This window comes from Puma concolor, chromosome D1, assembly GCF_028749965.1.
Source record: "Puma concolor isolate L17-30 chromosome D1, mPumCon1.1.hap2, whole genome shotgun sequence".
Taxonomy (NCBI): Eukaryota; Metazoa; Chordata; class Mammalia; order Carnivora; family Felidae; genus Puma; species Puma concolor.
In genome coordinates, this window is record NC_141676.1 from 33,484,396 (window position 1) to 33,510,088 (window position 25,693).

General features: G+C 41.8%; 1 protein-coding gene across 5 annotated transcripts in view; it reads left to right on the forward strand.

Moving 5' to 3' along the window:
- The window catches only part of BDNF (brain derived neurotrophic factor), a 55,719-nt gene extending 42,436 nt beyond the window's left edge, over positions 1-13,283 (forward strand). For 4 of the 5 annotated variants that reach the window (XM_086677778.1, XM_086677782.1, XM_086677781.1 and 1 more), the window contains exon 2: positions 12,022-13,283. In XM_086677778.1, the coding sequence (XP_086533904.1) occupies positions 12,022-12,786 (765 nt within the window). In that variant the 3' untranslated portion in view covers positions 12,787-13,283. Of the gene's footprint in view, positions 1-174; positions 520-12,021 lie in introns of those variants that run through there. The other variant, XM_025929035.2, reaches the window with a different exon arrangement.
- Positions 13,284-25,693: the final 12,410 nt, after the last annotated feature.

Here is a 25,693-nt window from a genome sequence, read left to right on the forward strand (position 1 = left end):
TGTTAATATTTTCCTTGTATTTTATAGTAGCTCTGGAACATGGCCAGTTTCTTGAATAGGGTCCACATGGCTCATTATGCGCAGGACCCAGAAACTGGCTTGCTTGTGCAATTCAAATGAACAGGGACACTTAGAAGAGTTGGGGGCTGGGGTAGGGCAGTGGGCAGGGGAACATACACAATAATTTTTGCTCCTGCATTAACCTACAAATAATGAGCACTTTCTTGTGCTTTACAATAAGTAATTAAAAGAAACTGTAGAGTTAGATGCAAAAATAACCTGAAGGACAGCTGAATGTGTGGACCCACCAGTTTTCTCCTCGTGTGCAAAAGGTTAATCCTTGTTAATGCTTGGAACGTTGAGTTTCTACAGAAAGGGCTGCGTGTCCACACATGTTTTGGCATCTGCCCACACACTTCTGTATGGTATGACTCAGCAACCTAGAAGAAGGGCTGCGGTGTGTACATTTGCGCTTCAGTGGAATTTAACAAACTGATTCCTGAAAATGGTCTCATAAAGGTGAGCAACAGAGAGCTAATGGCATTCTCTTGCTAATTTCATCTTTCCCTTAGGATCTCCTGATAGTGGTTTTAAAGGGAATGCTATCCTTTTGTTCTAGGGGCACCTTATCTGTCCAGTTTCTTCCTCCACCTATTTTTCACCTCTTGCTTTTTAAAAATTAATGTTCTCTGTCGTAGCTCAGAGGATAGGATCTAATCTAGAGTGAGAGGCTCTTCGTCAGGTGAGACTCATCTGTCCTGTTCCCATTTTACCCCTTCTGAAGTAATGACATTGAAGGCTTCTAGTTTGGACCTAAGATGGCTCTAATTATGAACAGATATTCTGTGGTGGAATTCACTCAGATAACTAATTAACCACAGGAATACATTGGCTGTGGAAAATTTCAGGAGCACCATCTGTGGAAAAACTGAGAAGGGCATGCCTTTACCACAGCTCTGGGGTCCATTACGAGTGTGTGTGTGTCTAGTGGGCGTTGGCTCACAGCTGTCAAAATCGCCATAATGTCTCATTGTAGGAACTCCACAAAGTGTCCAGCAGCACCTTACAAGCAACCTGTTGATTTGAAGTTTCCAATTCTGGGGAAAGAGACTGAAATAGAACAGACTGGTCTTAACTTTCTTTCTCTCTCTCTCTCTCTCTTTCTTTTTTTTTTTTTAATTGTAATTGTTCTGGCTTGTGCTCAATTTCCACATTATGGCACATTTCTTTCTTTAAAAAAAAATTTTTTTTTTAATGTTTATTTATTTTTGAGACAGAGGGAGACAGAGCGTGAGTTGGGGAGGGGGAGAGAGAGAGGGAGACACAGAATCTGAAGCAGGCTCCAGGCTCTGAGCTGTCTGCACATAGCCCGATGCAGGGCTCCAACCCACGAACCATGAGATCATGACCTGAGCCGAAGTCAGATGCTTAACTGACTGAGCCACCCAGGCGTCCCTGGCACACTTCTTTCTTAAAAGGGGATTCCTTTTATCCTCTGGCTTGAGAGCATTACCACTGCATGCTCTCCCCTTAAGGACAAAGACTACCATTACATCACCCTTGCACTTTCTTTAAGCCCAGGGCATGTTTATTCCTGGGTCCAGGAACTTAGAAGACAGTGCTCTGCTGTGCTTTCACAACATCCCCTGTTAGCAGGTGCACCATGTTTGTAATTTGGAGGAGGCTGTCCCTCAGCTGTGTTCACATCTGTACTGTGTGGGGCTCAAGATGGAACCCAATAATACTTAGGATTCTGCCTGGGAAAAGAGGGTTCTGTGACATCTCAGCCCCACTCAGCATCAGATGATTTAACAGCAACACTATCAGCATTCCCAGTATGAGTCATGTGTGTCCGTACTGGTGACTTGGTGACTTGGTGTTTGGGAACTAGCTGTCTTTGCAATCCTTTGTAAAAAACCTAAACAGTGAAGCTGTCTCCAGTTCTATTTATGAAACCACCCTATCAACTCCCTGATGATGATGTCCTTGTAACTCAAAAAAATGTTTATACTTTTCTTTAGAAAGCTAACTTTTTGTTTTGTTTTCTTTTCTTTTCTTTTTGGTCATTTTGGCTCCTTTAGTCTTGAGGCAAATGATCCCAATTGTTGGAACCCAACTGAGAAATTGAGTTGCCTGCTGGGTACCTTACTGAGGTAGAGATGGATTAGGGTTGAACAGGGGTTTGGATGCTTCATACAATCATATGTTTTAAGGTTTTGTTGTTGCTGCCACTGCTGCTGTGTTTTTTCTTGTGTGTGGGGAGATTTATTTAGGAGTTAGGTGGTAGGAGTTAGCTAGATCTGTTAGCTTTAGGACAGGCCTAGAAATAAATCTTCATTGAGTGAGTGAATCAGTTTTCCCTGCCTCTGTCTCTGTTTCACCATCAGAAACCTGGATGAAAGGAATATTAATGTGTGTTGAAATCTATCACCTGCTAGTGCTGTTTGTATCATTTCCAGTTTGATTCTGATTGAGTGATGTTAGCCTTTGTAAGTGATCAGGGAGGCCAATTATGCTTGTACTTGCTTTGTAGCATTGAGATAAAAATTAGTGATTGAGTGGGAGTTCAGATTTAGATCGGTAGTACAATATAAATTCTCATTCAGTCAATCATGTTTATAGGTATCCTGTGCTTTATTGTACAAACACAATAGTGGAAAAGCAAGTTGACATGAAGGGAACCCAGATTTATTTAATACCATTACAAAAGCAAAAATATTTTCCTACATAATAAATGTTCCAATAAAACAAGTTGAGCCAAGGAGGAGAGATGGTGAGTAAGCCCATGGCATGCTCAGAATGTACCACAATACTTAAGTTGACTTTAATCCTTTCATTTCCTTATCATAAGTAGCTTCCTCTCTCTTTATCAGAGTCCAGTGTTTCTCAACTTTAATGAACCGCCTTGAAGTATATGAATCTTGTCAATGTGCATATTCTGTTTTAGTCAACAGGGTGGAAGGGATGGAGGAAGGGAAGCTGAGATTCTTCATTTCTTTGAAGTGCCTTGGTGATGCTAATGCTACTGGCCCATCCATCTCACTTTGAGAAGCAAGGTTTCGTTTAATTTTTTCATGTCCTTCCTTGCAAAGTGGGTCACTGAAACTTAGCAGAACCTGTTAGATAATATCATAATGAACATTACTGTCTACCATGTATGGGAATTTGATAATATGTTATTTTTCGCAATTTAATAGTTAGAAGAATATTATTCAGAGAAAGACAAAAGCATATGGTTTCACTCATGTGGAATTTAAGAAACAGAACAAATAAAGGGAAAAAAAAGGGAGAGAGAGACAAATCAAGGAACAGACTCTTAATTACAGAAAACAAACTGACAGTCACCAGAGGGGAGAGAGGTAGGGGGATGGGTTAAATAAGTGATGGGATTAAGGAGTGCACTTGTCGTGGTGAGCACTGGGTGAGGTATGGAATTGTTGAACTACTATGTTGTACACTTGAAACTAATACAACACTGTATGTTAACTAACTGGCATTAAAATAAAAAATTTAAAAAGCAAAAAATAATAGGTAGAATATTGTTAAATCTGAACTTCAGTTTATTATAAACAAATCTCACCTGAAAATCTAAAGAAAACAATCCTGGGGCGCTTGGGTGGCTCAGTCAGTTGAGTGTCCGACCTCAGCTCAGGTCATGATCTCAGGGTTTGTGAGTTCAAGCCCTGCCTCAGGCTTTCACTGACAGCGGTGGGGCCTATTCAGATTCTCTTGTCTCACTCTCTTCTGCCCCTCCCCCAAAGATACATTTTTTTTTTTCTTAATTTCTTTTTTAGAGAGAGAGTGAGAGTGTGAGTAGGGGAGGAGGCAGAGGGAGACAGAATCCCAAGCAGGCTCCATGCTCAGTGTGAAGCCCCACGCAGGGCTTGATCCCACAAACCATGAGATCATGACCTGAGCCAAATCAAGAGTCCAGTGCTCAACCAACTGAGCCACCCAGGCGCCCCAATGAACATTTGAAGGAAGGAAGGAAGGAAGGAAGGAAGGAAGGAAGGAAGGAAGGAAGGAAGGAGGGAGGGAGGGAGGGAGGGAGGGAAGGAAGGAAGTGGGGAAAGGAGGGAGGGGAGAAGGATTAAAGAGGTTAGGCTTTTTAATTGAATGTTGCCTGCCATTTGGTTCTTATAATTTAAAAAACAGTTTGAAAACATATTTTAAAAAGCAAAATTTTTGGCCATCTATTCATTTGATAGGCAAGTGGCTTGTGTATGTTTGAGACTTTATTATAGAGATGTGCACTGTGTGGGCGATATTACTCTGTGGCGGTGAAGGAAGAGGGCAGGCATGGATAGGACTGCCAGCTGTGGGTGGCTCTGGCTTTCAGGGAGTCTTCCTTGGTTACAGTCGAACAGTAGGTTTCTTGGGGCAGCAGTGTTGGAGGCACTTAAAAACCTTTGGATCGTGGGCGCCTGGGTGGCTCAGTCGGTTAAGCGTCCGGCTTTGGCTCAGGTCATGATCTCGCAGCCAGTGAGTTTGGGTCCCGCATCAGGCTCTGTGCTGACAGCTCAGAGCCTGGAGCCTGCTTCGGATTCTGTGTCTCCCTCTCTCTCTAATCCTCTCTCTCTCTCTCTCTCTCTCTCTCTCAAAGATGAATAAATGTTAAAAAAACAAAACAAAACAAAAAAACAAAAACCTTTGGATCGTGGTGGCAGCTGTGCCTGGTACTGGAATGGCAAGTGGGGTATTTTCTGCCCAGACCTGGTCCTTGTTCTATCCCTTATTCCAAAATTCATTCCAGCTCATTTTAAGACTTACTGTTCTTACTTTAATTTCACCTCCCTAAATACTATGCAAATATTACCAGCACAAAGGGAATAGAGTCATTCAGCATGTGTGGGAACCTAGTTGGTACAAGGTCTTGTACAAATTGTGGTAATTCGGAGCAGAATACCCATCCCTATCCTTCCTAATGGAGAGTATGGTCTAGTTTTACTCCTGGGTGAAGGAGATCTCTGACCAGTAGAAGTGTGTTTGCTTTTTCAAGGATAGGGTATGGAATAGAGGAGGTTAATAGAGGACCAGAGATATTTTGCTTTGTATCAAAGATGTATATAAATTTATCTATCAAGTTAATAATTCGGAGGAATATACTTTTTGTCATGATAATTACATGTATTGTATTTTTCTGGGTCTCTAAGAACCAGCAATTTCTCTGGTGCCTAACACCAGGTTCAATCCCATGAACCATGAGATCATGACCTGAGCCAAGATCAGAATCTGACATTTAACCAGCTGAGCCACCCAGGAGCCCCAAAACCTACATTTTTTTTAATAAAAAAATTTTTAATGTTTATTTTTTGATATAGAGAGACAGAAGAGTGTGAGCGGGGAGGGGCAGAGAGAGAGAAAGAGAACCAGAATCCGAAGCAGGCTCCAGACTCTGAGCTGTCAGCACAGAGCCTGACGCGGGGCTTGAACCCACAAACCACAAGATCATGACCTGAGCCAAAGTTGGACGCTTAACTGACTGAGCTCCCCCCACCCAAGACCTAAGGCAGTTCCTTCAAAGCTTAGGAAAATCTGCATTATCAGATTTCATTTACTAAAATATTTGTTAGTTTCAGTTGATTGGTCTTTCAGGCAAGTAGGTGAGCATCTGTCATGATCATTAGCCCCAGCCCCCATCCTTATTTTATTTATGGATTCCAACTGCCAATTATTTTCCTTGAGGAATGTGAAGTTTTATTGTTGTTGTTTGTTTGTTTATTTGTTTTTAATTCTTCTCAGCTAAGCAGTGTATACCTAATGGGAAAATAATGCAGAGGGATGAAAGAAACTAGTCTCTGTAGTTGAAGGCCTAGTTTTCCTTTGGAATCTGAGGTTCTAACCTTTTTCTATCAGGGGAATCACAGTGAGTGGATGAGTTGATTAAAAACTCTGGTCCTCTTTCCTCCTGTACGAAAGGTGGATAATTATAGTTACCTGTACCTCTAGGGTCCTATGAGTCTTAATTAGTTAACATTTGCAAAGTGTTTGGAGATCTTTGAATTAAAAGTGCTGAGCAGTGGAATCCAAGTTCAGTGTAATTATAATTGGAATGAGTTTCGATTCCCGCCTTCTCTCCACCTTCTTCCATGGTGTTCTTTCAGCCAAACCAGACATGACCCCATGGTTAGCACTCATTTCTGCACACTTCTCTCTAACCCCTTCTTTAGTAACTCCCTTCAGCCTAAAAATAAATAAATAGAAAATAGAAATAAATGAATTAAGTTAAAAGATATACCCAAGCCCTTAACCCCAATCTCACACTTAAGTAACTACTCAGTATTTATTTTTAAAGCTCAATGGCCACTAAGAAAATCAATGAGTTGTCTCTTCCAGTCTATCGTTCTTTTAGGCCCTCCTGTATCTGGTGATAAACGGGGCTTCTGGAAGCATTTCCCTGCTCAGAAACTCTCACTGGCTCTTTCATGCCTATAAGGCAGGGTCTGACCTCTCTAGCATCACCCTCAGAGCTTTCTGGAATCTGAGAGTCACTCACTCTTCTTTCTCACTATTCCTTTCCAGGGTTCTTCTCTCCAGAAATGTACTCTGTGCCTTTAACCAAGACTCCATCCATCCATTGGTGTCTTTTCTGAACACGTCTAAATCTTCCCTATCCTTTGCCTTCCTCCTCACAAAGCATACTTCTTTCTCTAACTGGAAGTAACCTCTTTCTCTTTATAGAATTTTTTCTTTTCCTGGGTTGTTTCTACTTTTCTGTTTTAGTTACTTACATACATATCCTACTTTTCTCCTAGACTATAAGATTTGAAAGTAGATTCCATGTGTGATGAATGAACAAAGGCTAATAAATGCATGTAGTGAAACTGGATACAAATTGAAGATTATTTATATTGATTTGAAAGATTGCATTAAGGTGGTCTCTTAATAGGTTTGCATCATATATGTTAGGAATTAAATATTAATTGATAATTTCTTCTTCAACATTACCATCATCCTTGTTGCTTCTACGACTAAGATGAGCAACCATATCTTTAAACTATTTTCTTTGATTACATGTCATAGACATAACCCTAAGGGACTGGGGAATAGGGAACACTTTGCATTTTTTTCTCCTCTTTGCCTGAATTACCCATATTACTGTTTGGTTTTCCTTCTTAACTTTGGCCATAGAAACATCATTCTATCATGCCTATATTTTTGCATAGCTTTCCTTTAGAGGAAGACCATGTTGTCTGATATTTCATCTACTGAAATAATCAGGCCTTAAAGTTGAAGGGACTTTTAGGTCATGATTAGTCCAGAACTGCAAAGTAGTATCTCACTGGTGCTGCCTTTAGAAAGCTGGGCTCCAGGATACACACAGCTACAGAAAATTATGGCTGTGTTGTATAAGCTCCTTCTTTGACCACCCTTTGTAGCGTAGCCTGTCTTCTCCCTGCAGTTAAATATCCTAAAACTGGCAGCACGTCCTGATAGTAAAAACTTGGGTGAAGAGGTAACCTGTTAACCTCTCTGAACCGTAGTGGTCTCATCTGTGAAATGTGGATAATAATACCTGTCTTATCTCCTTGTAACAATCAAATTAGATCATGCTTGTGAATGCTCTATCGTCTTTTAGACAAATGTTAAGTTATTACTATAGCATGCTGTCATGGATATTCATCTAGTTGAATGTTTAAGACTCATGAGTCATACTTAAAACTAAACTTTACTTCTATTTTGTCAATTTTCTTTTTAGCCCTGTGTACTATATTTAATTTTTTGAGAATGGGGCTACAAACAATCCTTCCTAGCATTTTATAGATGTGATTGGGCTGATTGTTGTGAGCCTTGGAGCAGAACTAGACAGCACCAGTGAATTTATTATGTAGAAACAGATATATAGACTAACAATCTACTTAGGAGTATTACACAGCCTCTTTATCTTTTGTGTAATAAAGACACATCCGAAGGGCTAAAATGTTAGGAATTGTCATGGAAGCTCTTACTTATTGTTACGATTTCCTAATATAGTATATAAAATTACTCATTGAAGAGGTTAACAGCCAAAAAGGCAGTTGAAATACTAAAAATCCAAGTTTCACTGTGATTATTATTATCACTGGCTACTTTTCTAAGTCTTCTGTTAGGAACAGGGCTACACAAGTGACAGGAGGAATTTGTATGATATAGTGTTATTTTCTTTTTAGAAATTAGTCAAGTAAGGCTTTACCCTGTTAGAGAAGCTAAAGAGATTCTTCATGACTGATAATTGCCATTTATCAGATCCCTTCGAGCTTTTAATTTGGGTTTAGCATGGCCTGCACTTGACCAAATAATTCTAATGAGTTCACTTGTGCTTTCCAAATGGAAAGCCTTCCCATGAAAGGTTAATACTGCCTTTTCTAATGGTTTAGTAAGCCCATCAGTAAGTTTTTACTGAGAACTATTATATTATTCTATGTTGACCATTAATTGCAGAGGTGAGGTAGTCAGACATGATTCATTCCCTCAGAGAGCCTATCATCTAACTGAAGGCTGACCATGGTTAGCAAACACTGTTAGTTAACAAGCAAGTAGGGATATGAGAATACTCAATGAGCTATAAGATGCAAATTTTAGAAGAGAAGGAGGACATTAGAGAAGGTGGCATGTATGATCTGATGCTTGAACTGTGCTATGAAGGATGATAAGTGAGATTTAATCAGACAGAAAAAAGTTTGCCAGAAGAATGGAACAGGTCACTTCCAGGCAATAATGTATATACAGCTCCAAGGATTCTGGCCTGATCAGAGTAGAGGTGAGTAACGGTGAGGCCAGATTTTGAAGGGTGTGATACCAGGTAAAAGAAGTTGTTAGATGGTATCTAATGGAATGAAAATGCTATTGCAAGTTTTTGAGAGAGAAAGATAAGGTGAGTGGTTGGTCAGGCAGTGATCATCATAGTTGAATGGAGCAGAAAGGACGTAAAGTGCATCAGGGGGACATTGAGATGGTGAGAGCTGAACCAAGATGGCGGCAGCGGGACGGAGGAAAAGGGATGGACAGGAGAAATGTTGTAAAGGAAAAATGAGCAGGACTTCTTCACTGATTGGATTTGAAGACCATACCCAAAATGTATGGTCAAACTTGATTCCAAGATTCCTAGCCTCCACCCTGGGTGGTCCAAAGTATTAAGAAATCACTGTCAGAAACAGACAAGTTAGGAAGTAATATTGTTTCCACAAAAGGTATTGAGTTTGGTGCTGGATGCACTTACAAGGCGTTGGGAGTAGGCAGTGAGCATCCTAGAAGTGTCACTGGGGTCAGGGCTGGCAAAGGGGGCTGGGCTTTAGCACCAGATACTTAATTTAACTGAATCTGTGCAGATGTTCTGCTTTGAGGGATGCCACTGTTTGGGCTTCAGGATGAAAGCCAAGTTATATTTACTCAGATACCATTTCGTCCTCTGAAATATTTGTTTATGGAACTGCTAATAAAATGATACATAAAGTACCACTTTTGGAACCAAAAAATTACTAACATATAAAGAGGAGACCAGTGAAAGGCAGGGTAAACTTCTCTAAGCCAAGTATAGAAAAAGGTATATCATTAAAAGCCTCTTATCTGTGGTAGTGATAATAAAACAATTTCCCAACTCTGTAGTTGAAGATGCCTCAGTACCTTGGGCCATTTTAAGCGGTTCATGTGGGCATTTAGTAAATATTTATGAAACTTACTCCATTTCATTAATTCTAGAATCACAGTTTGTCATTCATATTTGTAATATCTCTGAAGTTGTGTCTTATAGCTGATGTTATTGTATTGTTATTGTTGCCATGTAGGAGTCATCGTATAGTTGTCATCGCCTTAACCAATTTAGTTTGCTTACTTTTGTTACATATGCAGAAAAATTGTATATGATAAAATGTGTCTGAATAAGTCTAAAAGAACTCTTCAGTAAGTGTACAATAATATTTCCAAGTGATAAAGAAAGCAATGGTTTAATTGGCTGCATTTTTTGTTTCTTAGTGGTACGTAAAATGATGTGTTTTATAATGCTGGTATCTTAGACTTGATGAAATATGGCATTAAAAGATTGCTGATCACAGCAAATCTCTACCAGAGTGATATGGATGACTGGAGTAAAATATTCTATATTTGCATTCTTTCATCGACCTACATTTGAGGTGCCCCTTGGGTTGTTTTAACTTGGACTGGGAACATCAGGAGAAAAGGTTTTCATTCAATGGTGTAAATACTGCCTGCCAGGAATAGAAACCTCCTTGGAGGATACATTTCTTTGATGGTGCAGAATCCAGAACATTCACAAAAAGTTCAGGTGTTAGCAGAATAGATATCTGTGGTTTATTCAAACCAGTGTGTGCTTCTGACTCTGGCCATTGTGTGCTCCAAACGGCTCTGAGCGTGCTTGCTATTTGTATATAGTGAGAGTGAATCCACAAAGAAATTTGTGGGTGTTTGGGGATGGTAATAGCCCCTTAGTGGTAGAAAATGTGATCTCTTATGAAAGTGGAGAAGAGAAACATTTGCTTTTCAATGCCAGAATTTTTAGCCATTTCTGAAGTATGACCTATTAACTGGAGGTAGGTTGTCTTCCTGTTCAGTGACACTTCATATGGACAGAAAAACAGTCCTTTTCCCTACTGGTTAGACACATGTGTGTCTTTTTGTAAGTCCTTGCTCCAGGACTGAGAAGTAGGAATAGTTAGAGTGTCGGAGCCCAGGGATGCTTCTCTTTCTTGCTAAGAGACCCAGTGCTTCAGGTAAGTGATTCTGAAGTCCTTCACCATCTGACGGTAACCTTGGGTTGGTCTATAGGTATGTTTTCATTTTGTTTGTTCTTCTATTCTAATTGGCTTCCCAGAGCCTGCTTATAGATGTAGAGCCAGATTTAGAGTATAGCAACCCTCTGGCAAACAGGAAAAGATTAATTTTGTGGTGTGCTGTTAAGGGACTTCCCAGAAAACTTCAAAAGCACAGAAAGAAGTGCTCGCTGCCTATTCCACAATGTGCAAAACTCCACTCAGCCTTTTAAAGTTATGATAAACTCTGAGCTCTCTCACATACACGTACTCACAGGACCACATTTCTAATAAAAGGAGAAGCTGAGCTTGTTTGGATGGCTCTGTACATGAGCCAGAAAAGTCAAAGGGGTGAGGGGCTCAGAGTTAGTGGAGATAAACGTGGATCCGCATATGGGAGGCATTTGACATTGACTTCCTTGCCTTTTTAATGCTGACTTTTTCAGTGCTCTTTTAAGCAGACACATTGTTTTCATGACATCAGCCCCAGGTATAGACACACCATTAAAATCAACGTGTAGAAAATGATTTGTGTTTGGAAATAAGCAGAACATTTTCAGTAGTGACCACCCAGGTGTACTAGGAAAACATTGAAGCTAAAGTTGGGAGCCCCAAGTTCTAATGTAAACTTTCTTCAGGACATAAACTTTCTTCAGGACGGGAAGCAAGTCCTCGGTGGCCTTTGGTTCCTTATCTGTAAAGCGGGATGGCTTGATGAGATTATCTTTATGCTTTGTCTTAATAGATTATGGGAGGGGAAAAAAAGTCCATGTAAAAGTCTCCTTACAGCTCCCCGACTTCTGTTTTACGGTGCTCTTCATACCTAGATATCACACAGCCGGAAAGGCCCCCACAGACCCCTCAGGCCACTGCTGTTCCTGTCACACAGCTCCTGCAATAGGACCATGTTGCTAACTTGAAAAAAAAAAATTACTATTACACTTGGAGTTGTTGCCTAGTAACATTTCTGATTTTGTGTTTCTTGTGACAGCCTGAGCAGAGATCATTAAAAATTAAACTTACAAAGCTGGTAAGGGAGAACTTGCAGCCACAGTTTTTTTCACTTATGTAGAAGCCATCTAACCTTGGGTGTAAACGCCACACAGAGCACACAACTGACGCTAACGTGTGTCTGATGCAACTAGAGTTCATCACCAGTGCATAAAATCCTTGCCCCCGCAGAATGGCCTGGAATCACAGTCCATTGGCCGCAGCGTATCCCTGCGAAAGAAAGTGCTAACCAGCTCTGTGTCCTGTTTCTGTTTTTTCCCTGCAGCTCCACCAGGTGAGAAGAGTGATGACCATCCTTTTCCTTACTATGGTTATTTCATACTTCGGTTGCATGAAGGCTGCCCCCATGAAAGAAGCCAACGGCCGAGGACAAGGCAGCTTGGCCTACCCAGGTGTGCGGACCCATGGGACTCTGGAGAGCGTGAACGGGCCCAAGGCAGGGTCGAGAGGCCTGACATCCTTGGCTGACACTTTTGAACACGTGATAGAAGAGCTGTTGGACGAGGACCAGAAAGGTCGACCCAATGAAGAAAACAGTAAGGACGCGGACTTATACACTTCCAGGGTGATGCTCAGTAGTCAAGTGCCTTTGGAGCCTCCTCTCCTCTTTCTGCTTGAGGAATACAAAAATTACCTGGATGCTGCAAACATGTCTATGAGGGTCCGGCGCCACTCTGACCCTGCCCGCCGCGGGGAGCTGAGCGTGTGCGACAGCATTAGCGAGTGGGTGACAGCAGCAGATAAAAAGACTGCAGTGGACATGTCGGGTGGGACGGTCACCGTCCTTGAAAAAGTCCCTGTATCGAAAGGCCAACTGAAGCAGTACTTCTACGAGACCAAGTGCAATCCCATGGGTTACACAAAGGAGGGCTGCAGGGGCATAGACAAAAGGCATTGGAACTCCCAGTGCCGAACTACCCAGTCGTACGTGCGGGCCCTCACCATGGATAGCAAAAAGAGAATTGGCTGGCGATTCATAAGGATAGACACTTCCTGTGTATGTACATTGACCATTAAAAGGGGAAGATAGTGGATTGATGTTGTATAGATTATATTGAGACAAAAATTATCTATTTGTATATATACATAACAGGGTAAATTATTCAGTTAAGAAAAAATAATTTTATGAACTGCATGTATAAATGAAGTTTATACAGTACAGTGGTTCTACAATCTATTTATTGGACATATCCATGACCAGAAGGGAAACAGTCATTTTGCGCACAACTTTAAAAAGTCTGCATTTCATTCCTCGATAATGTTGTGGTTTGTTGCCGTTGCCAAGAATTGAAAACGTAAAAAGTTTAAAAAAAAATAATAATAAATTGCATGCTGCTTTAATTGTGAATTGATAATAAACTGTCCTCTTTCAGAAAACAGACAAAAAAAAAAAAACCAACAAAAATTTGAACCAAAACATTCCGTTTACATTTTAGACAGTAAGTATCTTCGTTCTTGTTAGTACTATTATCTGTTTTACTGCTTTTAACTTCTGATAGCGTTGGAATTAAAATAATGTCAAGGTGCTGTTGTCATTGCTTTACTGGCTTAGGGAATGGGTGGATGGGAGGGGTATATTTTTGTTTGTTTTGTGTTTTTTTTGTTTGTTTTGTTGTTTTGTTTTCTTTCTTTCTTTCTTTCTTTCTTTCTTTCTTTCTTTCTTTCTTTCTTTCTTTCTTTCTTTCTTTCTTTCTTTTTCCCACAGGGAGTAGGGATGGGGAAAGAATTCCTTCAGTATATATTCTGGTTGATAAAAGATTTATTTGTATGTTGTAAAGATGTTGGCAATATCAATCAGATGATTGGAAACTGAATAAAAAGGCAACTGAATGAAGTGCTTACTCCACTTCCCATGATGCACCTTCTGGGCTCCCACTCACCCTTTGGGCCTTGGTCAGCAGAAGCTTCTTTTGCTGGAAAGATCTACATTTTCTTAGAGCACATTCTTTCCCTCCCTCCCCCTTTGGTCCCCTCTTTATTTTGTTTTCTCTTAAAGGAAGAAAAATCAGTTGGGTGCTCTGAAATAATTTACCACTGCTGTGAATGAGTGGACAAATTTTGTCATATTGTGGCACTCATTCATAAGCATGGAGAACAGTGGTTTCTTTCTTTTCTTTTTTCTTTCTTTCTTTCTTTCTTTCTTTCTTTCTTTCTTTCTTTCTTTCTTTCTTTCTTTTAGAAGAGAAAAAGAACAACAACAAAAAACTCAAAGATTCTTTTTTATGAGGGGTAAACACTTGGGTAAATCATTTGTAAGGCTTAACAAAATCATGGTAAGGCTTAAAACCGTCTTGCAAGCAAAAGGTGGAGTTCTGTATGGACCCAGAAATGCCTAGATCAGAGCAGGAGTCCACACTGCCAGTGACGTGAGACTGAACCAGCCATATGGAGGCTGTGTGGAGCTGACACGTCATTTCCGGGTGGTGCAGGAGGAATTTCTGCGTGGCCATCCTGATGTCTAGGTGGGGGTGGGGAATGGTACTTGAGACATTTCAAGAGGGAGACCTTTGAAGGACCTTTCAGAGGTGGCTCTGGAATGACTGTGTCAAGTTGCTTGGACCTCGCGCTTTAAGTGCCTACATTATCTAACTGTGCTAAGAGGTTCTCGCTGGAGGACCCCACTTGAGCTGACTTACATTCTCCACCCTGGGTAATTTGTCCTACAGCTGGATTAGCCTGGGGCAGGTTCAGAACCAAATGTGACATTGTCATCATGAAACTGATACAATGAGATGGAAAATGCTTGCGACATGAACACTTTCTGCTTTGAAATTAGACTTGAGGAAAACCAGGGTTTTGTCTTCTGAGAACTTTCGGTAAGGGGGAAGGGACAGGAAAAGGCCCCAAAAACTCAGGTTGGATGACCAAGGCTACCAAGAGAAAATCTTGTCCCAAGACAAGACTTCAGGAAGGTGTCTGCATGTCTAGGACACGAAAGGCTTGAAGGTGCCTTGCTCAATGGAAGAGGCCAGGACAGAGCTGATAAAGTTTTGCTCCCCAGTGAAGGCCTCAGCAACCTCCTGCCCATCCTGTCTGTTCATGGAGAGGGTCCCTGCCTCACCTCTGCCATCTTGGGTTTGGAGAAATAAAGGTGGGAGCCTGGAATAGCGTGGTCCTGGGAAAAATGAATCCCAGGGAAAATTAGTGCTAAACCCACTCACCCATTCAGCCCGTTATCCAAATCTGAAAATGTCCTTGACCAGTGTCCTTGAATATCAGAAAGCCTCGAGAAGTTGCCGCATCTTAGTAGAGTGAGGGCTAAGCAAAAGAGGTTGTCCACCATGACCCAGGGAATGAAGATACCATCAGCAAATAATTTCTATTTGTTCAGTCTTTCACTTAGAACGAGCCTAGCCTATCCTTTACGATACCATCTGAACACCTGTCTTTCAAAGAGGGAAGACTTTAGGTTTGTTTTGTGTTGTTTGAAAATACTGTCTTTGTAATTATTTTTGACATGTAATGAAAATCTGCTGTATATTAACTTTTCGCAGCTTCCTTCTGAGGGACGAAATTATCAAAGAAGTGCCCATCACAGTGTCAAAAGTCCTGCTAAGGCCAGATGTATTAAGTGGTTGAACAGGAGACATTCGTCAATTGTGTGGTCACTGGCTCTCTCTTACCCAATAGAATACATCACGGTCACATGCTTGGTGGTTTATGTTGATCTAAGATTTATTTTGTTAAAATCTTTCTCTGTTGCTGTTCATTTTTGTTCTGTTCAGTTTTGTTTTGTTTTGTTTTGTTTTAAAGTCTTGCTGTGGTCTCTTTGTGGCAGAAGTGTTTGGTGCATGCCGGCAGGCCTGTTGCTTTTTTATGGTGATTTCCATTGAAAATGTAAGTAAATGTCTGTGGCCTTGTTTTCTCTATGGTAAAGATATTATTCACCATGTAAAACAAAAAAAAATATTTATTGTATTTTAGTATATTTATATAATTATGTTATTGAAAAAAATTGGCATTAAAACTTAACCGCATCAGAAGCCTATTGTAAATACAAGTTCTATTTAAGTGTACTAATTAACATATAATATATGTTTTAAATATAGAATTTTTAATGTTTTTAAATATATTTTCAAAGTACATAAAATCTGGGGGTTCTGGGTTTTTTCTCTTCACTGTGAAACAAACATGAAAACGTGTTTCATTATAAATACGTGTGTTCCTTGCTTTAAGACCAACCTGACTAGTTTTAGCAATTGCACAGTCCCCCCTCCCCTCCCTGGAGGGGATGCTTATTTCAAAGCATGGGAAGCCAATCCTGCAGTCTGTGAGCTTCCAAGAAGCTCTAGGATTGGGCCCGTCTTCCACAGTGGAAGACAGGAGTGTCATATTCTAGGACACTTTAAAGTTTTCTCCTTTGAAGTGATATACTTTCATCAAGTACCAAGCCATGTATCCTAGCAACATCAGGATCCACGAATCAGGGCTGGCTGGCTCTGTTTGATTATAAAATAACTGTTAAAAAAAATAAAAGCAGGTTTACTTAGGAATAATGAGAATAAATTGGCCCAAATTTAGAAAGTCAATGACTGAAGGAAAACATAGAAAGTCAATATTTAGAGGCAGGTCATGTACCCTCAGTTTGGAAATGGTGCCATTTGCATTATGTATTTGTATCCATTGCACTGATTTAATTTTTGAATGTGGAGCATGCAGATTTTATATCATAGTACCCATGATCTAACAGATTGCTAGGATTTCTAAAAAGATTTGCCTCTGTGATGGCTGCCAAGCCGCTGGGTAATTTAGTTAAAGTGTTTAAAGTTATCACTAAATCTTAGGGAAATAAATGGAAGGATTTTAAATTAGAGAAAGTGCCATTAAGGAAAAAAAGCATCTGTTCCTACTCTTCAGACTCCCCATTTGAACACTGACAACCCATCGCATAACGTGGTGAACTATATCTGTGCAGTGTATCATTTCTATTTCAAACATACACACATGGTTTCCTCTTGTATTGTCTTATAAATAAGGATCAAGAAAGTCATAACAAACATTGACTTGTCTTGTGTATATGGAAGAACAGATCAAATGAGATGAATTGCTCGATCCTAATCTGTCCAGGGAGCTTGCAAAGTACTCTAAACTCTAAGAGAACCCCTTGACTGCCAGTCGAGGCATGAACCCAGCCCTGGAATAAGAATTTTGGTAAATGTCAGATTTAACCAATTTTCATAGTCAGAGAAGACTAAGACATTTTTGAAAGGATTATGTAAAAAGTAGGGAGAATTAAGTGTGGCATTCAAATTACTTGTAGTTAAAGGAATCTGGTTAACAGGACTGAGAGCTTTCATCCGAAGATGAGGTCAGAGACACAAAAAATGAAGGCATCCACTAAATTAACCAACTTGGACTTAAACAGGAGTAGTAGTCAATTTGTATTCTGTTCTTTGGGTACAAGCAGTTAAATCTGCTCCATCACTGAGATGCCTAGAAATAGCCCAGATCATTGCTTTCTTTGATCTATTGGGTTTTTTTCTTTTTTCCACCATATTGAGAGGCCTCTGTGGTTATTGGCAGTGTCTATGAAGCTGTACTAATTCCATGAATACTACCCCAGTTGTGATATTGTGAGCTAAGTATTAGAACGGATCAATGCTGAATCTTCGCTTATTCATTTAAGTGATTACTGGACTCTGGATAAAATGTCAAACACCTTATGAACTGCAACCAAAGCCTTCCAGCCTGGCCTCAGTTCAACCAGCACTGAGGCAGCATCAGGGCTTAAGCCTAATATAAAAAATACATATCTTGTCTGCGTTGGCACATCAAGCCTGTTCTACAAGTCAGTTAAAGTTAAGACAGCTGCATATTTTGGTAAGCTATTGTTAAGGAATGTTAACAACACAAGAAATAATATATGTTCGTAAATGTAGGTAGATAAAGTATTTAGCCTGGAGAAATTCATCCATGGATTTTATCCATCCTCAAAATGTTGGACAGTGAAATTAGTGATGGAATCTGGGCCCTTTGGGGCACTTTGTAATTTAACAAAATTAAAAAAAAATATTTTTGGTTTTTGGTTTGGTTTTGGTTTTAGCTGTGGGGTGTTTTAACTGTAGTTTTAAAGGTTAGGTGGTTGGTGATTTGGGCGGAAGGAGGGTTGGGAATCTGATTCTTGTCGGTTACATTAAGCTAACTGATGGGTTGGTTCTGTGAATCCCCACCCAAGAGCCAACATGAGTGACTAAAGTAGGTGCTACCACTCCAAACCAGCCAGTGTTTATGCATAGTGCAGCTGATAAATGCCTGCTGCCACCGCCTCTGTCCCCAGACTTGAGTATCTTCATCCACTCTCCAATGCTAGCCACCTTTTAATTCTTTATAGAAAGGCAAAAAGACCACCTCCTCCTCTTTTGATAAGTAATTAGATGCAGTAAGTTGCCTGAAGAATGTTTAAATATTAACAGAAAAATATTGTGATCTTACACATCATTGTATTCCTCATTAAGAAAGAGCTCTTTATGTGGTACACTGCCTGTTGGATTTCCATAGTCCCTTACCTCAGCCCCTCTGATTATTTGCTAGGCACAAAACTCCAGATCAGGGGCTCCCTGACCTAGCATTTGCTGGTCTGAATAACAATAGCATATTCTCAGTATCCTGGAATTGTAAGTGCTGTTCTTCCAATTAATTTTCACCACACACACACACACACACCAAACAGGACCTTTGCAGTCATATATTTGTGGGAACCACTAATTTTTTATATCTGGCGAAACAAAATTATTTTTCCTTTGGAAAAATAGGCCTTTCCTTCTGTCCTAAAATATCTCACACAAAACACTGCAGTTTAATGACAGGGCTTGTCGTAAGCCTGTAAATGACCAAGAATTGTTGATTGGACGACTGGCTTGAAGGGTGTGTTCCACATATAGAAATCATCATAAGGATGCTTCAGCAGCACGGCGCTTCGGGGTTGTATTCTGTTCAAATGGTTCCTTAGAAACCAGGAGCTGGTCTGCACAGAATGAACCCAGGGGAAATATTTTTGTCTAGCTAAAGTGCTCACATTTTGGAAGAATCCATATCAAGTATTGCAGTACATATTCAAATTAATTTAATTGAGCTACATTCTCCATTGAACCCTAACATTAAAACAAAAAAAAATTTCTAGACTGAAACTTGGTGCATATCAAGTGGGGAAAGAGGAAAAGACAAAACAAAACAAACTCCCTAAACAGGAGACCTCTGACAGGTACCAGACAGCACTTACTTGCAGTTAGTGGTCCCCATACTCTCGTGTAATTGGACTAACAGTGGTTCTGGATGGGCTCTCCAATCCGCAGCAGGTTCTCCAGGAACTTGTTAGAAATGCAGATTCTCAGGCCCCACCCTAGACATGCTGAATCAAAAGCTCTGGGGGTGGAGCCAGCAAATCTGTGTTTTTAACAGGTCCTCTGGGCGATTCTCATGCCCACACAAGTTTGGGAATCACTGGACTAAGGGAAGTAGACAACCGGCCAACCCTATGTTTTAGATCACTGGAAGATAGCCGCCCAAGAAATTGGAACTGTGAATTTGAATCCCAGCCATGCCGCTACCTCTTTCCAGGGCCCTGAAAGCTTCATTCAAACCATCTAGCTTTTCATTTCCTAAAAGCCACAAGAGCAGTGGCTGTTCCAGGCAGAATACTGCTCAGCATTGGAAGAAGGCACTGATGATTTAAAAGCGAGCACGTACATTTGTGCAGGGAAAGCTCACCATAGTTTATAGTCAACAATTCTTTTCTTTCCTTTCAAAACTACAGCAGTCGTGGATTCAGGACCCAGAGCATGTAGTCGTTTGTAACACATTTGGAATGACTGGGAGAAATGAGAAACAACATGCAGCAAATTAATAAGGAAAAGATTATTCCATCTGGGGAGCTGGGCTCTGCACCTGCTAGCACGTCCCTCTCTCTGTGAAACAGAGCTATATTGGTCACAAATTAAATAAGCTTCCTGAATTAATCAGCTATTAACATCCAGCTGAGAAGTCCTAGGTTCAACCCCTCCAGAATGACCAGATTGTAAACACAAAGGGCTTCTCCAGTGTTTGTGGCAAACCTTTCCCTGACTGTTGGAACTGTTTCTGGAAACGGGGACTGGAGAGTAATCTATTCCCACCCCCACCCCATCTCTGTGTGTATGTGTATGTCTGTGTGTGTGCACATTTCTGCACATGTTAGACTTCGCAAACAGCATTTGAAGATCTTCTGTTTGTGGGCTGGGGTGGAGGTGTCCAAATATGTTAACCATCTATTGGGCAACGTGGAGACCTGAATTCTGGCAAGGCTGCCTTAGGAGCCAGGAGTCCTCGTAGCTCAGTTAACTAAGTGAAGCCTTTTTCTGGGTCCTGAACTTTAAAGCCCTCATCTGTCAGGAAGTGACTCAACTGGACCGTCTTGGAGGCAAATTCCAGCTCCAAGAGTCTGTCATCCTGTTCTTCCTACTAAATCACTTGTGGTACAAAGAGATTAAAGAGGTATCTGAAGCACTTAAAGGCTGGGGAACAAATCTGAGGATTCACTGTCCATCCCCTGTCTCCATCATTGATGCCCTTACTGCTTGGCACGTACCACAAAATTGAAATCCAGAGGCACTTGGGTCCTGCATAGAAGTCGAAGAGGGGACATGCCCCAGGGAAGGTGTTCACTTCATATGTGACTATGAAAATGGTACCAAACTGCTTGACAATCAGGCAGAAAATGCCTTGGAGGTGGTGCCCAAATATTATTCAAGGGGTGAACTTCGTCTAAACTTAATTTCAGAAGCCAGACAATGATATTTGCCTATTTTATGTCACTCCGTATTCAGTGGTACCTGGCCAAGAGAGACGCAGAGTGTTTTGTGGAAGCACAGTCAGGAAACCCTGGATCAAACCACAGCATCTTCGTCCTGCAGATCACTGTCGCAGAACTCTGAACAAACAGGGCTCGCACCTCAGTCCCTTTGCTGTCACCAACGACATGTTGCTCTCAGCTTGCCTCATTGCTGCCCCAAACATTCTGGATGTGTCCTCTTTCTTGAGACAATGGCGGTGAAGACAAGAGTGTCACGCGATAAACCAGGGCAACACTATACCCAACAGCAGACTTCTTCAGAGATGACCTTTAGGGAAGGTCATTCTGGGTGGAGCTTAGAAGACAAACTTCACTGGCACAGCGGAGTCTGGAATTCTTCATGCCAGCCTCCCAACTTTGGCTTATTCCCGGCCCAGGGGCCTTTAGGCCTGAATCTCTGAGAAGCCCCTATTTTCTTTCTAGTTCAATGTACTTCTGCTCCCAGTTTATGTCCATCCTCCCTTCCTAGTGACCCGAGGAGTCGTTTCTTCTGGAATCCAATGTCTCACCTCTTGGAGCATAGTATGAGACTTAAAAGTATAGATTCTGGAGCCTGACTGTTGGGGTCTGAATCCCAGCTTTGCTACTAGAGGCTGTGTATCTGTGGGCAAGTTACTTAACTCCTCTTCACCCCAATTTCCTTCTAAACGACAGGTAAAAATTCTACCACCTACCTCAGAGGATTTTTGTGACGATCAAATGAGTGCATACACATAAAGCACTGAGCAAAATGGCGGACCTGTGGGAAGGTGTCAAGATGTTTTTACAAGCTCTTATATTATTGACTGGTGATGAACTGGGCTCACCTAGCATGGGTATCAGAGATCCTTCTCTAACATTCTCTGATTCTTAGAGGAGATCCCATTTCATCGGTGTTTCATAAGCATCCAGGGCACTTTGTCTTTTCTGGAAGACTCAGAGAGGCAGCTCTTGGTTAGCCACTAACAATACTCCTTGGCCGTTGAGCTGTGGCCAATACCCAAATGGAGGAGATATACTACAATAAAAGGCATTTTTCTAGACTGTCCAGTCCAAATAAAGCCCATTAGCCTTAAGTGTCCATTCCAGCTGAATGGAAAGGACTGAAGCCAGGGAGAAGTGGATGAACTCACATAGTCGGAAAGAGAAACAAGGAGCCCCAGCCACATTTCTAAGAATAGCCATGGCACGTCAGGAGGATCCTATCTCACCATTCAGCCTCGTGTTACCCAGACCATTACGCAATGCTAACGGTTAGTGCTCTCTCTATGCAAGCACTGTTCCAGGCACCTCTTGCAGATCTAGGTGGCAGTGTTAGCACTCACATACTAGAGGTGAGGAAAGGAAGGCACAGAGGGGTCAACGGAGTTGCCCAAGGTCGCGGTACTAGTGAGTAGCAGAGCAGGGACTGGAATCCATGCAGTCTGGGTCTGGAGCCACTCTGCTAACTGCTGCAAAGTGGAAAGAGTGTAAAGAACATGGGAGGGAAACAGAAACAAAAGAAATGGAAAGTACCTATGTATCTAAGAAGATTCGGGCTTCCATCAGAAAGGAAGAACACTAATGGCATCTTCAGTGTTTAGCTTTCAAGAGAACACTGGCTTTCTCTTCTAAGGGTTAACATGCACAGGCTCATGTTGCATGGAGGCCCTTCCAAAAGCGGACACAACACTGCTCTGCACTGAACAATCTGAGGGCAGGGTTTCTAGAGCTTTGTGCCAGCTGTTTCCAATACCTGGAAAGGGACAGCTGTCACCCCCCTCACCCTCATGGCAGATCAGAAGGGCTTCCTCTGAGTTGCCAGCATTGGATAGACAGCGTGTTCTGGAATCGCTTGCTAAACTCAGGAAGGCCCAGTCCTCCCCAGGTCAAAAATTTACAAAGTTATTCTGTGTTTGAGATTGGTGGAAGAGAAAAAAAGGTCAGGGACCTTGGCCCTGCTGTGTCTGGACGACAGGTCTTGGACAACAGGATGCAGGGGCATGTGCCACCGCCTCTTCACAGCTTTTGTGTATGGCAGACATGACTACTAAGTCCTTGCTGAGCTGAGTTTCAGCCTCAGAATCCTTCTTAAAATTGGGCTTTGTGTAGTCACTGCCAATTGAATGCAACTGACCCCAGAGATGAATTCGGTTTGCTGTCTTGGTTTCCCAGTTTCTCTAGAATAGATCTCAGAGGTAGTGGGATAGATCAGGCAACAAAGTAAAGTGCTGAGGACTGGACATGCCCATCAAGTTGGAGCAGAATTAGGGTGCGAAAGGGTAAAGAATGTTCTATAGGCAAGTGCGTAGAGAGTGATATCCATGGGCTGCAGACGGATGATCCATATGTGAGAAGCCCAGTGAGGGGTGATTAGTGTAGGAAGTGGTGAACACAAGGAAGAGAGTTTGGCCATAGGCAATACTATTACATTACCGAGGTATTTTGTACAAGATGCCATGGTAGATGTTTCACATGCTATCCAAAATACGTGTCAACCATGAGAGATGAGATTTAACAGATAAGGAAACTAACAATACACAAGCCTAAATCACTTGTCCCAAGGGTCACACAGTTAATAAAGGTTACATTCAGATTTGGAAGCCACATCTACATAATCCCAAGGTTCCCAATTTTTAAAAGTATTTTTTTTAATGTTTATTCATTTTTGAGAGAGAGTGAGCGAGGGAGGGGCAGAGAGAGAAGGTGACAGAGGATCCGAAGCCAGCTCTACGCGGAGAGCAGTGAGCCTGATGCGAGGCTTAGAACTCACCTGAGCTGAGCTGAAGTCAGATGCTCAACTGACTGAGCCACCCAGGTGCCCCACCCCCAATTTTTTTTAAATGAGAAAGTTGTTTTATTTTCTTTCATTATTCATATGCTACCTAAAAATCTTAGTAAATTTACTGCTGCCTCTATATTCACAATCTGTTGGCATTCTAGTATAACCTTATATCTTCAGGCATTTTTCTCCTCGCTCCCAGCTTTACTAAGATATAATTGACCAATAACATTGTATTACTTTAAGATGCACAATGTGTTGATTTGATATACTTATATGTTGCAAAATGATTACCACCATAGCCTTAGCCAACACCTGCATCATCTCTCATAATTACCATTTCTAAGAACATAAAGATCTGTCCTCTTAGCAACAGTTGAGGTAAACAATACAGTATTGTTACCTACAGTTGCCATGCTGTGCATCAGATTGCCCAGAATTTACTCATCTTAGACCTGGAAGTTTATATTCTTTGACCAGCATTTCTTCTTTCCCCCACCCCCCAGCCCCTGACAACCCCCATTCTAATCTCTAGTTCTAGGAGTTCAGCTTTTTAAGATTCCACATATAAGTGAGAGCATACAGTATATTTCTCTGACTTCCTTTCACTTAACAAAATACCCTCGCAAATGCCAAGGCCCCCAATCTTATCCACCAGACCAGTGGTTCTAGACCTTGATCTGTATACATTTGAATCACTTAAGGAATTTTTTAAAAATACCTATGCCCAGGCCCCACCCCAGATAAGTTCAATCAGAATCTCTGGGAGTGGGGCCCTGGCATATGTTTTTCTTAAAGCTTTCTAGTAGTTCCGTTGACCAGCTAGGGTAGAATTACTGCCCAAACAAGAGATGTGCCAGCGGCTGCAGGAGGGCTGAGCCCACAGAGGAAGGTCAAGTGGCCCAGTGGTGTGGAGGACAGACCCCATAGACCAGAAGGCAGGCAGATCATCACCTGACCCACCCCCCGGTAGCCTGCTTGGAGCCAGCGACAAGCTCCCACACATTGTTTCACTAAGACTTGGCTTGATCTGCTGGACTCCAAAGAACCTTATAAAGTTCAAGCAAAGAGAAAAAAAACAAGTAGTCCGTGTTGATTGTTTGGAACGGTTTCTCTGTTTCCCAAAGTGACCGTTAGATTAACATGTGGCTTTGCCTTCCGCGCCTTCTAGTAGTTTTTCTCTCTCCCCTATCCCTACCTCCAGCTGCCAGGCAGCCAGTCTTGATTGACGGTTAGTAGGGAAAAACATCTCTGTCTCATCGCCCCTTCCTGGAGGCTTCTTTTAGCAGCAAAGCAGTACATGCCCGGCTTAGCCAGGCCACGGGGCTAATCGAAATTGGCAAATGCTCTGCGTCAGCAGACACTGGGGTGCTAATGCCCCAGGTCAGCTGGTTAGAGGGTGAGTGGGCAAGTGCCTGGCTTTTTCCTCATCTTTTCAGAACAGGAATCTGAGTCCCTGTAATCGCAAGGCTGTGGGACCAGAGGCTATTTTGGGCATTCCTTTATCCAATGGAAAGTTAGGGGTGGTGTCATCTGAAAGTGCCAGGGGGCATCAGGTTTCACCCTTTTCCGGGACATGTACCTACAGGAAATGGAAGTTGTGTCAAGGAGACCAGATTGCGGGTGTCACAACGTCCCTTTGTTTTTATTTCTGTGTCACTTCTTTTCATCTGGTCCTTTCATTTTCAGCACACCTTGCCACTACTCCGGTTCAGGTCTTCATTAGATTCGTCTGGACTCTCCTACCACCCTTCTGGTGGGCTCTCTATCTCCAGTCTGTTACCCCTTCCCCAGTCTACCCTCGCGTGATAGCAGAATGATCTCCCCTAAAAGTTCAACGGAAATAATGAATGTGAAAATGTTTCATAACACATTTTTCAAGTAGCAACACCTACCTACACACAAGTTTGCTGACTTGGCAGAAGGGGTGCAGTCCTTCCTCCCTGGTGAACACACAGGGGGATAATGTCCGGTGCTTTTGCAAAAGGATGAAATAGATTGAGAGGAACGCTTTAGGGTAAAAAGACTATGAATTGGTGCACACAGTATTGGAACCTGCAAACAAGTCTCCGAAAGGCATCCAGGGTGGACTTGTCTGCTCTGCGATGGTCTCTCATCTTGATACTCCTGATGAGAAGTGTAGGTTGGAGGCCTAATCATGCCCGTCTCTCAAAGAACCGAGGACAAGAGTGGCTAGCTGATGTGCCAGACATCACTCAGTGAGTGCAGAGCAGGCCCAGAACACGCATTCGGAGGACACGTGCTTTCCAGGGTACCACGCTGACACAGACACCTTGATGTGGATGGTGGATGGATGCCTGGATGAAAGGATGCAGCATAGTTGCCTCCTTTTAACATGTTGAAGGGCTC